This window comes from Orussus abietinus, unplaced genomic scaffold, assembly GCF_000612105.2.
Source record: "Orussus abietinus isolate OABI.00-Male unplaced genomic scaffold, Oabi_2.0 scaffold91, whole genome shotgun sequence".
NCBI classification, from domain to species: Eukaryota; Metazoa; Arthropoda; class Insecta; order Hymenoptera; family Orussidae; genus Orussus; species Orussus abietinus.
The window spans coordinates 370,375-387,609 of NW_019394308.1; the positions used below are offsets into that span (position 1 = coordinate 370,375).

Sequence of the window (17,235 nt, forward strand, 5' to 3'; positions counted from 1 at the left end):
CTTCATTTTTATTGACATTTAATTGAAGAGTTGGATTTTTCGAAATTTCCTTATTAATCTAATTTACTCTGTTCAAATTTTCGTTATAATTCAGCAAAGCGTTGATTACTATATTGCTGAAAAAGGTAAAACAGAGATATCAGTGCTATCAGTGTATGAATCTGAAGTAGGTTGGTACATTTACAGTACTGACTCTGTGCAGTTCTATGAACCTCTCGAATTGCTTTTAATGTTGGAATTGTAGTCAGAGAAAATACCATGTCAATTACGTTAGATATTCGGTTGAAACGAGCTAGTAAAATATATCACGAGGGGGTAAGTTTTTATTTGAACGGTTTATTTCATTTTAATATCTGCTATATAGGTTATGTTTTAGGAAACAGTGGCAGGACTTATTTTGCTGCATACCAATTCTGACATAAAACATGATGGTGTTTTTCTTACAATGGAAGGATCTGTAAATTTACAATTGAGTTCTAAGAATGTTGGAATTTTCGAAGCATTCTACAATTCTGTAAAGGTTTTGTAAACAAAGTAGAAATATGTTATTACGTAGTAGTATATACAACATTTAAATATTTCAATAATGTATTCATGTATATTTTTATATTTTAGCCCATTCAGTTAGTGCAATATACATTAGATGTTTTACCATCTGGTAAAATACCAAGTGGGAAAACAGAAATACCATTTGAACTGCCATTAAAACCTCGTGGTAGTAAACTGCTCTATGAAACTTACCACGGAGTATTTGTTAATATACAGTATTTGATTCGATGTGACATAAAGCGGAGTTTTCTGGCAAAAGACTTAAGTAAATCATTAGAATTTATAGTAGAGGATAAATTTAATCCACAAACGGAGAAGCACCACAGCAAAATTGTATTCTTCAAAATAATGCCAGAGTCATTACAAGCTACCAGAGAACGAACCAATGTACCTAGGTTTTATATAACTGGGCGTTTAGATTCTTTGTACTGTAAACTATCAGAACCATTGACTGGAGAGGTATGTTGATATGAGGTTAAAGATTACAGAATATTTAAGAACTATGTAATACCTTATAAAACATGTCAATCATTATTGTGTTTAAATACATACTATATTAATGTATTTATTTTAGCAGTCATTACAGTCTTAAAAACTGTAAGAGTAGATAATTTTAATATATTGGATAACAGGCAATATGTAGAATAGAAATAATATGAACTTTCTTTTTAGTTAATGATTGAACAGACTGAAATTCCGATAAAGTCTATTGAATTGCAACTGGTGAGGGTAGAGACGTGTGGGTGCGTTGAAGGATATTCACGAGATGGTGAATACAAAAATTAAATTTTGAATAATTGCTGCCTGTTAATATTCTTTTCGTTACTATAACTTATATTATTTTAAACAGCTACAGAAATACAAAATATACAAATTGGAGAAGGAAATGTATGCACAGGACTTGGCATACCGATTTATATGATATTCCCACGATTATTTACATGCCCTACACTTAGTACAAGTAATTTTAAAGTTGGTAAGGAAATATCGAAGATGATCATGAAATTGTATGACTAGAGTGACATATTTTGTTAAGAAAATAATTTTGAAATTTGCAGAATTTGAAGTCAACTTAATTGTTGTATTTGAAGACGATTATTTGGTGACTGAAAACTTTCCTATCATCCTTTCTAGACATTAGTAATACAAGAAAATAAAATATTAACACTGTTATTGTTACTATCAAATTACCTAATTGGGAATTATAGTAAATCAGAATAATATTAAGTATTTAGTACATTGCTATTATAATACTGGTAATTATGTGCGTTTGTATAAATTTATATTAAAAATAGTGATACTTAAATTAATTTCTTCAAGTAAGGTATTTAATATATATGTATACATTCTGTACATTCTGAAATTATATTAAGATGACAATTTAAAAATTAAGTAATTCATTACTTAGTAATTGAAATGATAATAATGATAAATCATTGTAACACCCGAATCAAATTTATAGTTATTGCCTTTCATATTGCATTTAATTCCAGTCCACACCATGAGAAAATTAAAACCAGTCTATTTGTAAGAATGGATTTAAAAATATCAGCAATGACCTGTACACATCGCCATTAGATTGTATTTTTTTTTTTAAGCAAAATTTAAAAGAGAAAAACATTCCATATTTTATTTCAAATGTACTATTCATGTTATACAGAAAACAAAAAAATGGTTTTCTAATATCCATTTTAAAGATATGCTTTTCTGGTAAAGGCTTTTTATCGATAAACATTAATATAGGACCTGAGGTCCTATAAAAAATTNCACAAATTAAAGACCATAAGCGTTTCATTAAAATCCTGCTTTTTGAATAAGGAGTCTATAGTATTTCTCAACATGTTTGTTATGAGTAAGTCCAACTGAAGTTAACAACACCACATAACCGAGTATAAATGTTAGCAGTTTGTGTCGCTTAAACCATGATGTTAGTCCTTTGCTTTCCAAATCTCTAAAACATTTAAATGAGTACAATTGTGATAAATATAATCTTGTATGTTATCAACATATTGCAGAATAAAGTATTACCTAGAAGCACGAAAGTCTTGACTATATACGAGTAGGTAGCGAATTCTGACTAACTCACTATTTGTGACCAAGTAACTTTTATTTGGAATTTTGCCACCTACTGTATCCGGTACAGTATTCCTTGATTCATCCCCTAAGTATAAAAAATTATTTGTTTCAAATCATGATATCCTGTATTTTCTTTTCAATATTGACAATATTAAAGGCAAACTTTGCTTGATTAGGAATACATGATTTATTACTTGAATCCCCTCGTTTTATACCAGGATGATTAATGAGTTCACAAAGTGCGATACAGCTTAGTTCACTGCCAAGCACACTTCCTCCCCAGCCATAACCAACTGGACTGTATGATAAACTGACTCCCAATTCACTTGATAAATATATTCCCTTTCCATATAAGGAAGTCTAAATAATAAATTAAAATCATATGAAAATCATATTGCAAAACTTTAGGGAACATGTTTGATTGTTTTATTTATAATATCATTTTATCCATGATATTTAATGACTTTATAAGGAAAGTATAATTATTATATTTTACTCAGAGTTACCTTGCACATATTTTGTTGTAAGCCATAGTGAATAATAGAATAAAAATTTTCCAATCGACTGCCATGAAATGCATAAAATGTAGAATGTCCTTTAGCAGCTATTTTCCACTTTTCTTCCGAAGTAGATTGCTTTGCACTCGCTACTTGAAAAATCAAATTCGGGATTGCTGCAGATATTTCCATTGGTACCCTTCTTAATACCGAATCATACTATAAATAAAATGTTAAAGTTTGATGAATGAGCTATTTTTACAAATTACTATTATTAAAATACTGTAAATACTTACACATTCCTTATTTACACTTTTAATGAGTGGGTCCTTAAATTTTATAAGTACCCAATGTAATAAATCAATGGCTGGACCATGATTATCGTACACATTAGGTTCATGAAGTTCTTGAAATATTATAGCCAGAGGAGGAACCATTTCTATTACTTTTCTCTAAGTATATAATATAAAATGCAAATAATAAAAGTAACTAATAATGTATAATATATATGCACCATGACAATGAAAGCAAAAATATGATTAATTATAGAATAACGTACCAAAGCTTCAATATCCTTGCATTCATTTCTTATGTACATAGGTGGAAACGGTTTAAGGCAGGAATCAAAACGATAAGTATGACAGGCTGCTACGAAAAAGGACCATTTTAAATCTGCAGCTTTTGGATCCTTTTTGAGTAATGATTTAAGTGACAAAATCTTCTTTGCTATTTCGTCTTTACTCATATTTAATGTTGTCGACGTCGATGGACTATTAATCTCCAAATTATTTCCTTGTAATTTGGAATGATTCATACTGCTCATCCCTAATTCACTTTGTGCTTCATACCTTTCCTCTTTGCATGCCATTTCTTATAATTAGTAACCAGAACCTAAAAACATTATCTATTAATATATAGGAAAATAAAAAGTCTACATCCGAATAACAATAATTAAAAAGCTAATCAACTATGAATTACAAATTATAAAAGTGAGAAGATCAATTCATTTAAATACAAAGCAATAAGTACTAGAAAAATATTCATATTAAATACCACACAGACAATGTTCAATTTTTATAAGGAATAATAAACATTGACATCTGATCCAATCTGATTTTATGAGAAGGATCTTAATATTCAAGGGAGATTATTTAAGTCTGTACTAGTACAAGAGATAACCTGTAATATATGATCATTATATAGATTGAGTTCAGAATTATTAACGAAATTGTTAAAGAAACAAATATGGCGAAAGTATGTTTGAAATAAATGGTATTCTAACAAGAATTAAGATGGCCCAATCTGTGCCTAGGAAATCAATTTAAAGCATTTAGGAATTAACTAGCATTACAAAATTACTTTACTCTCTGAATAGAATAGTATATCACTTAATACCTTACATTGACAAAAATAATGAATAATTTTCATGAAGCTAACATTTTACTTACTCATTAGTTACAATAAATTTATTTCTGATTCTTTGACATTTTCTTGATTAAAATCCCCCCGCCTGGTATACAAATTACATACGACTGTTTTCATACTCCCTTTTGTTGCGTGGTTGCGTTTTACTTTTGTTTAAAATGGCGCGCCGAATAAAACAACTCAAGGTATCATTTTCAATTCAGCGACAGAAGAATGTTGAACAGAAGAGAATTCACTAAATACGTTCGCACGAACTGCTTTACATCGGTTTTATAACTAGATCTTGAGTAACAGATATCTGGCAGATAACTACTACAGCGCCCTTGGTAGAAAGACTTGGAAATGTTTTGTATAATCTATAGACCGCGAACAGGTATAATCAGGTTTGGGTAAGTATAATACATCATTTAGTAAAATTTTAAACAATTTTGAATGCATGTATGTGTTTACATGCTGTCTAAAAGATTTTAATAATCTAGCGGATGCCGTGTATCGAACATCTGCCGAATCCTTCAAATTGGATCCGTAATTTACTGCTTTTCTACAATTTTCTACGATAAACTATTTTGTTTAAGTATTATACGTCAAAAACCTCGAAAAATGAGGAATTACCGACCTTGAGCATCGTGCCTAAAATCAGAAATGAGCGGAAAGATGTTTTTTATGAACAACTGGAGCCGACCACGCTGGCGAGTGTTCCCGTTTACTACATATTCATACATATTTCAATAGTCATGTCTCACTTTCGGCAATGGCGTGAAACATCTCGCTCAGCTCTGCTAAAATAAAAAGTGTTTACATAATTCTTCACAGCGCTGGTAGATGGCGCAGACATACCGCAGGTTTCTTCGGAGTTCCACACAATGGCGGTAGAAAAATGCAAATGTACATACACGAGCACATGTAAGTCAGCCTGTGACTAACCTCTCAACTTTTCCATGTTAATGGTAGCGGGAAAGGTGCGGAATCTTTTAGCACGATATTTGCTAGGGACTTTGTTGCCGAGTATTTTCAAACCTGCGACTCAATGTCATGCTTCAAGGTAAACTATCGATGACGTCAGTGTACGTCATTTAACAAGTGGGAGTGGATGGATGGTCGTCCCTAGCCGCAGTAGTTTTGGCGAATCGCATCGGGTATCGTTCCGGGAGCTTGGCTCGGTGTTTCGGTGCGAAGATGTTGCGTGTTCCTAGCGATGTAGTGTTCGGCTAAGTAGCGTCGTTTCGCACGTGTCCCGCGGTACGTGGAAAATCACCGAAATCCGTTTGCGCATGCTCGCGACCGATGACGTCATGAAAATTGTGGTTTTGATCAAACTCGCTCGGTTTTTTTTGTACAATAATGTTGCTGCGCCAGGCTAAATAATTCGCGAAAAGCGGCGCGAATCACGCTTGACTCGATTCTACGCGGGTCAGTAGCGTGAGTACCGTGGACACTTCGTTCCTTCGGGTTTTCAAAAGTTCTACACCGCGGTGCAGTCCGGTGGATATGGCCTTCGCGCACACATATGACATTGAGTCTCATTTTCGGAAAAAATCCTTCGTTTCCCGTCTCGCTTTTTGTCAACTACGCCACCTTCGACTCCAGTGAAGAAGCCTTTGCCCCGCCAGGGTGGACAGAACTGACCAAGGAGGTTCGTGGGCTTTCTGTTATTATGCAAATATTTATTGATTTTGTTTGTATCGGGTACAAAAGGAAACGTTTATGTTTTAGGTACCTTTGATATTGTCAACTCAATATGCTAAGAAGGACCTATGTAGCCGAGTCGTTATTTGCCAGTCGAAAGAAGAAATGTACACGCAGGGCATTCATTGTAAGTGTCACGACAAAAACCAAAACGAGTCTGTTACATGAATTAAAAGCTCTTTGAGCACCGTGTCACAGATCTTGGATATACCACATGCTATGTTTATCAAACTTTGGACCTGTAGTAAGTCATAACAAAAACATCGCATCGCAGACAGTGGTTTTCCCAATAGGGTCCGATGGTAATAAGTTATAAACGTTGAATAACTTCACAAAGGTTTTTAATATACTAATGACTTATTGTGATTTAATGTATCTAGAGCAATTTCCTGATATACTTGCAGTAATCACTTTTAAGGAAAGGTAAAAGGAAAGTAAATATTTCTTGGAATAAATTATTAACGTAAGAAGTGCGATACCAGTACGGAAAGAAATTATTACAGTTACGCTGTGGTTATTCCAGGGTCCTTAGACTAAGTAAGTGTGAGGAATGCGTGCTCCTCTTAGAAATCATCTAATCACATAGTATTTTCATTAGAGAAATGGTTTCGACTCTTTTATTCTATCGCAGTTAATTAATGTCTAATATCTGAAATTGGCCAAATGAATTTAAGTAAAAATAGTCAGAAGAATTACGTATATATTCTTATATTCATTAATACTTTAAATTATAAACAAGATACAAAATTGCAGAACTATGATTAAGATAGTTCAATAAAGCATCTTACGAATAACAAACATATGTATAGTGGATGTCCAGACGTATAATTTATTAATTTGTGTAACCAAAGTCGCAAATCGGGATGCAGGAAAAACACCGAAGACGTTCGTATATTGTTCTTTTCCTTTAGAATGGATGCGCTGGAAGTCGGCGAAGTTTTCTGATTTCTTGGCCGATACTGCCATCTACACGCCAATCTTGTTTTCTCTGAACTACCGATATCGGTAAAGTAGAAAGCTTCGCGCCAAACTCAAGTACTTCGAGCGCTGCAAGCTCTGCATTGGACTGAGGTAGAGAATGATATTCTGAAAGTAAAGCAGTAGCGATTTACAAAAAGATATAATAGGCGCGTGAATGGCGGAAATGTCATTATATAATCACGGTACTTAAATTTCAGCAACTCGTAACGCAACACGTACGTGAGAAGCGCGTCATGGTAGCACGTTAATTTTTATTTACGGATAACTCAGTTACCAGAACGTACTCAGCTGAGATAACTCACGGTTTATCCTTCTCGCGTGCATCGTACTGCGTGGAATGTTAAGTTAGCTTACCTATAATGAATTTCCTATGAGATTGACAGAAAGTAAGAGTGCATAATCATTAACGGCACGATCTGTCTGTTCCTACCAGTAAACCGTATAATCACCACACGTACATTACAGTCGGTAAATATTACATTCGAAGACGATAAAGACTCTCCTTTAAGCGGATCAATGTCGTTTCGCACTTGCCGTGGCCTCTTGTTGCTACAGTTCACACGCGTTGTTAAACAAACTACATTACGGCATAGAATGATCTCGGATTAACGAAACTGTACCGAGTTGGTTTACTTGATTACGGACCGCAAATTCCTTTACCGATGCCCTGTGTACTTCATTTCTGGGTGAAAGTTCATTAGATAGTGATTGATACTCAGTTTTAAAAAGCAACGTTAAAATAATGTACAAGGAGATATTTAAACACTAATGAATGGCGGCTTACACAGTAATTGGCGTTACATAATCCCGGGATAAATCGAATACATTTTTTTTATGCAATTACTAAACTCTTGTTTCGCGGTAAATTATTTAAAGTACTAGTAATTAAAACGGTATTATTTGGTCACGCTGATAGGAAGTCATGTCATCGTGGTTAGGAATCTTCTTCTACATCAATTTAAAAAAAAAAAATAATAATGGACTTTATATCCGGTTGATGATTATATTCATTTGTATAGTTACAAATTGTGTAAATATGTGTTGCAAAGCTAATTAACAGCTACACATGTGCAATGTATTCGTAATTACTGTTCACCGGCTGTTGATGTCTAAGACAATACACAACCGTAGAAAATTATTTTTTTTTTTAATGCTTTCAGAACATACATGCAAAAAAATATTTGGTTTATTGCCTAAATTATTTTCTAAGATTACTAAAACTATTTAACCAAACCACCTTGGTTCAAGCAAACTTGTTTTGTAAAGTGAATAAAATTCAGTTTTCCCAACCGAAAGGCTTTCTGAAATTAACCAAGTGCCGGTAATCAAACGATTTTGTTCAATGAGCCATTTGTTTTTCCTGTGTGTTCACGGAAGCTTTCCTTGCCGGCTAATTAATTTACTGATGAAGAAGTTTTATCCTTTGGTCATCCTTGCATTGTTTATGTACTCCTTTGTATTCTATCTGACAACACAACGGGTCGTTATTGATAACGAGTATTTGGCAAAAAATTGGTCTTTCAAACCTACGAGACAACGAGCAGTCGTTCCGCGATACCGATAAAAAGCATTAGACAAATAACGTAACACTTACGTACCAGTGAAATGTATTAATAATAAACTTGGGTGTGCGAGAGAGATAACTAGAAACGAAGCGAGGAGCGATTGATTAAACATCGTCATACTTGAAAACGTGTAACACTCAATTCAATCGCAACAAGCTATGAAGCCGTATTATCTCTCAGGATTGATGCGGTGCAATTTATTGGACATTTCGCGTACAGTCGAGAGTACAGAGAAGCATTTCTCGGTAGACGTATATACAAAGTGCACGTATTCTGTGGAACATGGCAATTCCAATATGACGCGAGGCCAAGAAAAGTTCACTCCGGATCTAGATCTGCCATAATCGCTCTTATCAATTCGACATTGTAATCGAACCCTAGCAAAAGAAATCGATAAAATTATCATTCGGCAGATACTAACGTATCCATTCGGATATATTGACACTTCTCGCGGATGTAAATTATCAGCGGACAAAATTCAACCCTTCCTCGTTACAGGAGAAAAAAAGACGTACGCACTCTTAACAAAGTGGCGGCATTGCTGATAAAGTTTTGCTCTTACTGCAGTAATAATAGCGGTAAAGGGGAAAATCTTTGCAATTGTCTCAAACGAAGACGTAACTCTAGGTTTTTTTAAAAAAAAAAACAAGGCTTACTAAATTAGCATATATAAATGTGGAACAACGGTCAAAGAAATATTATTTTTACTAGACGATCTATCGAGCGATATATGATTTGTTGCCACTGGCAAAGAGATTTGCAATCATCGATACAACTTCTGTAGCTTTTGTAGACTAATAGTTTTTTTATTGCTCATACAACAAAAACGTCTCTGCAAAGAAATTTAACTGGTCCATTTTCAAGCGTTAACATCAATCGAAGTAGGTACAATTTTGTATCGTCACTGAATTACTTTTCCGCACGTAGACCGTGAGATCGCCGCTCATATAACTGGTTTAAATCACCGGTTTCAATGCATAAGAAAATATATATACATGAATAAATATATTCGTTTTACAAAATTATGGCCGGCCTGGAAAACTGTCCATAGGTGCCTACGTATTATATAAAAACCGGATATCAGATGTCCCAGGAAAGAAAACATCGACGTAACGTGCCCACCTGTAGCTCTCGACTGACTCCCCCATTTTCAATTAGTTAACCTGAAAGAAAATGCGGAAACGCGCGTATGCCAACCTTCGGCATTGTTAAAACGGCTCAAAAGGACCGGGCTGGATCCAGCGCCGCGTAGCGGGTAATCGAGTAATTATCGGCGTTTTACGCGGAACATGGGTACCCGATCTCAAAGAGGGCTCGACCAAAACGCATTCGGGGAACGTCTCATTGCGTTACGATTATCAGCGAGCCTGATAAGCGTCGCGGATTCAACGACGCACACGAGGTAACGAGTTCCTTACTCATACAAGCACGTATAAGGGGACTGAATTTACGCGGAAAGCCGCGGGCAGGGCTGATCGATTAATGAATGCGGCGGCACCTCGACGTACAGGTTTCTTTCTTCTTGAAAACTCGCTCGATGAGATCGGGCCTCGACTTTCCGAGCAAGGTACGAGGCGATCCTCTCGCGCGGCTCGCTCGATCGAAGCGGCCCCCTTTTATCGCTCGATCTCGCCGAACCTAGACCTACACAACAGATAACATAACGCCGCGGTTTCGTAACAATACGCCGTTTGACCTCACGACACAATGCCCGTTGATTCTCCAAGGATACCCGGAGCGGCGATGCTATGACCTAAACATTGACTCTCTTTTTGCCGCCACCTTCGGGACGTGACAGGAGGTTAAGCCGACTTCCGTAATCCGAGAGGCGATCCGGCAGGGATTTTCGGCCAGGCGCTCTCACCTCCGTTTCTTCCTTTTCTTCTTTCACCCCCTTCTTTCCTCTATTTACCCGTGGACCACGTGTCAGGCATACGCGCCGGCCGGCCGATCCGCGGATCTGTACGTTTAACGTTAAACCTACCGACGATTTTTATACCCCCATTAGAAATACCATTTAAGGGGATGTGAAAGCTCAATTGTTCATAAAACTTTTCTACGGACTGGGTGTCTCAAATCGTTTCATACTTTAAAACGTGAATATGGAGACCTTATGGTAGGTCCTGAAACTTGGGAAATTTCATTGAATANATACCTATAAACAAATTTGAAAGGAATTGAAATTTCATGAGTTTCGGGACCTTCCTTATAGTCTCCCTACTCACGTTGTAAAGTTTCAAACTATTCGGTAAACTTAATTGGGAGAAAAGTTTTATAAACAAAACTTTTTCGACGCCACTTTCACATCACCTTAAGGGGATGTGAAAGCGGCTTTCGAAAGCTCAATTGTTCATAAAACTTTTCTACGGACTGGGTGTCTCAAATCGTTTCATACTTTAAACGTGAATACGGAGACCTTAAGGTAGGTCCTGAAACTCGGGAAATTTAATTTTTTATAAAATATTTTTATAATATCTATAAACAAATTTGAAAGGAATTGAAATTTCATGAGTTTTGGGACCTTCCTTATAGTTTCCCTATTCACGTTGTAAAGTTTCGACCTATTCGGTAAACTTAATTGGGAGAAAAGTTTTATAAACAAAACCTCTTCGACGCCACTTTCGCATCACCTTAACCCTTTGAGGCACGGAATTGTAGAAAATAAAAAGACCCGTGTTGCATAGAAATTTTATTTCTTTTTTTTTGCATATTCGTGCATTAAAAAGGCACACTTTTAATACCACCGTGCCTGAAAGAGTTAAAACGGTCAATTTGACCCGCCGGAGGTAGGTTTAGGGTTAAAAGAGACGTTACGGTTTTATTATATTGTTTTGCTTTATTATATTGTCTTATAAACTCGCGTTAGAAAGTTGGCACGCAAGTGTACTCATTCTCCTACGGGACTTCGCGAAGTTGTAACATGATGTGGTATGATTAAAATGTTTAAATATTTGTTACAATGGTATAGGAATCCACCTTTAAACCTTAGATTTATAATTTTATTGCAATCTTGTAGGTACACTAAAAGTGTGCCGGTTTTATGAATATTTTTAACGGAGTGGCGAGGTTACTTCATAAAGGAAAGAATCGCCGGGATAGATTTTCTTGCGATTCTCCAATGCGAATTGCAAATTATTTCAGAATAATTTAGAGACCGTCGCGGCTCCGTATCTTTTGCATTTTTATTTCGGAGTCGCGTCGGTACAAACTATTATTTATGTTACGTACGCGTGCTTAGGGGAGGAGCGGAATAATTTGTTTGTTCGAGAAGTAAAGTACAATAGCGTTTGGATTAGTAACAGGTAGAACAGTGTTGAAGAATTGAAATTACATTCAATGAGGTAACGGCTATCGATAAAAAGAGGATTTTCTGCTAGAGATGGGACGAGTCGAGTGCTTCATCTCGTTACACAAGAGTTAACTCGAGTCTGTTGTAATCCGAGTTACCGGTCCGAACAAATGCGAGTTCCTGGTGTCAGAATGAAATTGAATAACCTACTCGTGGAGTTTTTCAATGAGTTCTGAGACAACATAAAGAAAGGTAATTTCTATGCAGTCGAGGTCTTACTTTAGTCCATAAAACGGGAAAATGTTTCCATTTCCGTCCCATATAGACCTAACGTAGGACTTAATGAGGCAAAAAGGAACCAAAATAGAGCTAAAATTTGTATTCGAGTGTCCACGCGTATTTACTCGACTCGTTTAATCCGACAACTCGCCATAGACGCGATTCGCCGCGTCGAACGCTAACCGAGTCGGCGGTATTTTCGATGTCGTGTATCTCGTATCACGTCTCGAAAGCAATAAAATTGAAATTTGTGTAACAAAAAAGCAATAAAAAATCAATAAATTTTGATGTATAATTTATATGGGCCTGCTGATGTGGCTCTGCCAGCTTTGGAGACGTTCTCGTATCGATAAAGTGTTCGACTCGTCGCGAGAGGCCGCGCTGCAGGAAGCCGCGCGAAAACCAGGCGAAGAGCACGAAGCCGGAGTGGATATCTGGCGAGAGAGTATCGGCGATAATGTCGATTAAGATGACCCTTTCCGGGAGAGGTCGAGCGTCGCCGGACGTCAAGGTTCCACTCAGGCTCGTCCCTGGACCGCGAGATCGGTCTCTCGCGAGAGCGATCGGTCGATTCGGGGGCCGGGGGCCCCCTCGGAAATCGGGCGAGTAGCGAGGGGGTAGCCCCCCCCCCGACCGAGGCGTCTCCGACGCGCGTCAAGCGCGCGCGGTTCACCTCGTTAACCCGTTCCTTCGACCAGGGGGCGTCCTCGGGAAGGTGCGTTCACCAGGATCGAGGTAAATGTCACCGCTGACGTAGATCCGGCGCCGGCGACTCGGGCGAGGTCCGCGCTCGGCCACTTCTTTCGCGATTTCGCCGAATGCACCCGTGGGGTGGGGGACAGGGGGGCAAGCCACCCCCTGGCCGGCGCGTCCCGCCGCGGCCGGTACTTCCGCGAACGCACGAACGTCAGGAGGAAGAATGAGGTCTTGCACGTGGCAGTGGGACCACGTGGGCCTTTCACCTGCGTCACCGGCCGAATCGACACCCCATCGCGTATTGATTGAGGGTGGCCATGGTCGTATCCATGGCAACGTTTCATTTACCTATGCACGGCCGTACACGACCGTCGTGGACTGTGTGGTACGCCAGGGTACGCGCGGACACGCCCCTGCCCCTTACCCCTCGGCGTACTTCACCTGTCTCACCTTCGCGCGACCAATCGACCTACCGCCCTCCCCCTTCTCCCGCCCGCCGCCCCCGGGTGGCCGGAGGGGGGGATCGGGGGCTGCCGATACACGGGGTCCGACTCCGCCGGGATATGTCGCCGCGCGCGGACCTCTTCGCGCTCACCTGCCGCACCGGGGGAAACCACCAATCGAATGACGTGCGTCACTGGAAAGTGCCGCGCCATTGAGTATTCGGGTCTCCCTTCGCCGCGGCCGGCTCTTTCCCGGCTCTTTCCCGGCTCTTTCCCGGCTCTTTCCCGGCTCTTTCCCGGCGCCGCGGCCGTCCCTCGTGGCCCGAGAGCGGCAACATCGACGAGGCGCGGACCGCCGGGAAATATGCACATTTCGGAGGGGAAAGGAAGGGCTCTCTCGATAGGGGTAAATGGCGGAATTCTTGAGCAGCTTTAAAGGGGGTGGGTGTTATTTCTCCGTCGGGGGATGTTTAGTGCTTTAAAGAAATTGAGGCGCGCTTTTGTCCGTGTCCTGGGATGCAATTGTGCCATTTTTCTAGACTTTTTCTTTTAGTACCTTTATATCGAAGCGGTTCAGCTTGTAGAATCGGACATACTTAATGTAAGCCAATAAAAAATAGAAAAATAGCAAGTTAGTTAAGCACCGAGGCAATATATTCTGATAAACATGAGTCCCTGGATGGTGATTTATTAGCTTAATGTTCGCTGCTGTTATCCCGAGAAAAAAATATCATTGAACCAAAGAAATATTTTATTAGTCGAATGAATAATTCTTTGAATTAACAAAATATTTCTTTGGTTCGATGAATTTTTTTTCTCTCAGGATAGATACGAGAAGCACGAAATATTGCCCAACTCGGTACTGTTAAAAATATTCACAAAACTCGTACACTTTTAGTATATTAAGTTGTGGTAAAATTGTAAATTTTATGCCTTAAAGTTGAATTTTTATATATTTATTATAATCTTCTAAATAAATTTACAGTTGTATTGCTTCGTCTTATAATTTTGTGAAATTGTGTAGGAAAATTAATACACATATATACTACATTTATATTATATGTTATACATTTCATTTGAAAATATATGATAAAATTATTATACCATGTATGAATTGCATTTTCATGAAAAATGTGATAAAATTACAATATTTCTGTTAGTAGCGTATCCGATATTTTTTCGTATGACAAAAAGATAACTGTGCCAGTATCCGAACTCAAGTTTGGAGACGGCCATTATTATTAATTAAGTGTTGGCCTCGTCGTTGATGGTCACAAAAACTGACCGTTCTACTTTTAGATTACAATGTATGTCACTCTGAAGTCACTTTATTGGAATGAAATAATTAGATTTGTCATATCGGATCGCATTTATATGTTTTAGCGAAATTGATGTTCTTTTTTCTTTTGAGAGTTTGAAGCAGAGTTGAGCCTTTTTTACGTTTATTAAATTGTTTGACGTTAAGCATCGAATAGCCATTAATGTTGGTTTAATAGAAATTCAGAATGTCATGTCCGCTTCCGTATACCTGTTAACTAAACAATTGATCTATCGATTATCTGAGTTTAACCATAAGTCGACTGAAATCGTGCACAGTTATAGTAGTTTATAATTACAAAATATTATTTATGGAAATAGATTTAACGATTAACGGAACCATTCACAACAGTTAAAAATACTATCTGAGCATGTAAAATATACGATGATATATCAGTTACGTCAACAATAACGAAGTGAAATTTTACAATAAAAATAGTAATAATTTTCGTTCTTCCTAAAAAAGTACAGTAAACGTAGAATAGTTAATTTTAATCCTTCCAAAAAGTAAAAAAATATAGCAACCGTTGGTGCCTTTCCTAGTTCAGAAAAATGGTTAATTTTACAATAAAAAGCTATCGGAGTCCTTTTACAACTATGAAAACCAGTTAAAAAATAGTTAATTTACCCAGGCACCAAGAACGGGCTCCTCAAATATTCCGCATCTCGTCACCAACATATCCAAAATCCAAAGTCCAATCCAATATCTCGAAATTCTCTGAAAAAAAATCTCAGAAAATCATATTTCAAAATCCGAGAAGTCCCCCTTTCGCAAGCCCCTGGCAATCTCTCCTCATGCTTTAACTTTCCCATTTCGAGTGGTCGTCGGTGCACCTGCTGGTGAGAGATTCTCTCTCGCGTGGGTAGTACTCGCGAAGCCCGAAAGGACGCGCTGGCCGGCCGGCGGGGTGAGCCGCGGCCTTAACGCGGCGACGCAAGGGATGGAGCGACGGCGGCGGCGAGAGGCGCGCGACACACGGTAGAGGCCGCTGCGGCGCTCTCGCCGTCACAGTGGAGTTTCCGAGTTACGGCGGAAGGGGAGGGGGAGGGCCGGCGGAGGGTGACGAGGACGAGGGTGGGAGAGGGAGGGCCGCTGCGACGCCCGGCGTCCGGTGATCGCGCCTTAAAAGGTTCGACGCCGCACGCGCCCGGCAGCTGCCAAGCTCGGTCGCCGCCTCGCCCCCCTCCCGCCCCCTCCTCCTGGCCGCCTCGCGCGCCCTCGCGCGCGCAGCCTCTCGCCAGTCGTGCTACGCGCATGCACGCGCGTGCACACGCACACGCACGGCCCGCGGTGATTTGCCTCCTCCAGCCGGTCCCTCCGGATCCCGACACACGGCGCCGATGCGGTGTCGCGTTTCAAGCTCACGCACTGACAGTGCACGCATTACCTTCGCTCGGTGCCTACCAGCCGCTCGCGGCAGACGTTGCCCCCCCTCCCGCCGGCTGGACTCCGGATGCACGGACCGCGGGTCCAGGGGGAACTTTACGGGGAAACCTCGACCGGGGATTTTGGGAAACCGAGGCTGGGGGATCTCGCGATGACTTAATGTCAGGGGGAGGTTTCGAGCCCGGTGGATCTTGGAGTCGGGATGACGAATGGGCGGAATCGTTGACGGGAATCGGCGGAGAGTTCGTTTCAGGAGGTGGAGTTAGGGACCGAGGAGGTTTTTCTCATTGTTGCTGATTATGGTTAGGGTGCCTGTGGCTTTGGCACGCGCAAAGGGTTAATTGCGATCACGTAGACCGCTTTAATGCGAATGGTATGAAGACGGGCTATACAGAAGATCCCTCGGTCCCGGGTCTTAAGAAAATCCGGGAATACTGCACGGCCCCCTCTAATGTTTTGCCTTGTAACCGCCTATTGCTACGGCAGGGTTTCCCTGGGAACACCCTATGGTGGCGGGTTTTTATCAGGGATCTTGTTTCCAGCGACTGTATTTTTTGGTACACATATTGTAGGGGGGGACATGATCCTCCGCGCAGAGGTAGCTTATGGCGCCCCGCCTTACAGCCACCCACGTATTTACCGCGCTTTCCCTGAGGACGGCCTGCGAACGCGGGTTTTCCCGCAAAACCTTCTAACTGGTCGCTGTATACCTCTTTTTAACCCGTGTTATCGCACGTGTGGTCCACCATGCAAAAGGAGTTTATAATATTTCCCCCTCCGTAGACACCCACGTCTCCGGCGAGGCTTCTTCGCGAATGGTGTATGGAGATGGGTTTTCACTCGAGATCTTTGATTCTCTCTCGCGTTTCGTTTAAGTTTATGCAAGTGATATTACTTACGTAGATATGCGACATTGTACCTATACACGTGCGATGTTACACATGTGATGTTATGTACGTATACGTGTAATGTTACGCATATGATGGTATTAAATTCACCCGCGTTATCACCATTACTTCTTTAAGGTGACAAAATTTGTTGGTTG

General features: G+C 39.6%; 2 protein-coding genes across 5 annotated transcripts; one reads left to right on the top strand and one right to left on the bottom strand.

Annotated features, from left to right (window-relative positions):
- Window positions 1-12: 12 nt before the first annotated feature.
- Window positions 13-1,843, top strand: LOC105703374 (Down syndrome critical region protein 3 homolog). The gene is made up of 6 exons (XM_012431732.2): window positions 13-315; window positions 377-520; window positions 616-1,008; window positions 1,222-1,318; window positions 1,400-1,525; window positions 1,608-1,843. Exons 1-6 carry the CDS (start codon window positions 259-261, stop codon window positions 1,688-1,690), a joined length of 900 nt encoding a protein of 299 aa, XP_012287155.1. The 5' UTR covers window positions 13-258; the 3' UTR covers window positions 1,691-1,843.
- Window positions 1,844-2,322: 479 nt separating this feature from the next.
- LOC105704462 (mono [ADP-ribose] polymerase PARP16) lies at window positions 2,323-4,699 on the bottom strand. Of its 4 annotated transcripts, none has more exons than XM_012433683.2 (7): window positions 4,571-4,699; window positions 3,682-4,013; window positions 3,419-3,574; window positions 3,132-3,341; window positions 2,820-2,985; window positions 2,578-2,710; window positions 2,323-2,500 (listed from the first exon to the last, which is right to left on the bottom strand). In XM_012433683.2, the coding sequence occupies exons 2-7, from the start codon at window positions 3,988-3,990 to the stop codon at window positions 2,344-2,346; spliced, it is 1,131 nt and encodes a 376-aa protein (XP_012289106.1). In that variant the 5' UTR covers window positions 3,991-4,013; window positions 4,571-4,699; the 3' UTR covers window positions 2,323-2,343. The 4 variants fall into 4 exon arrangements, with proteins under 4 accessions (XP_012289106.1, XP_012289109.1, XP_012289108.1 ...); XM_012433686.2 differs by lacking the exon at window positions 4,571-4,699 and adding an exon at window positions 4,405-4,425; XM_012433685.2 differs by lacking the exon at window positions 4,571-4,699 and adding an exon at window positions 4,302-4,388.
- Between the last annotated feature and the right edge of the window lie 12,536 nt (window positions 4,700-17,235).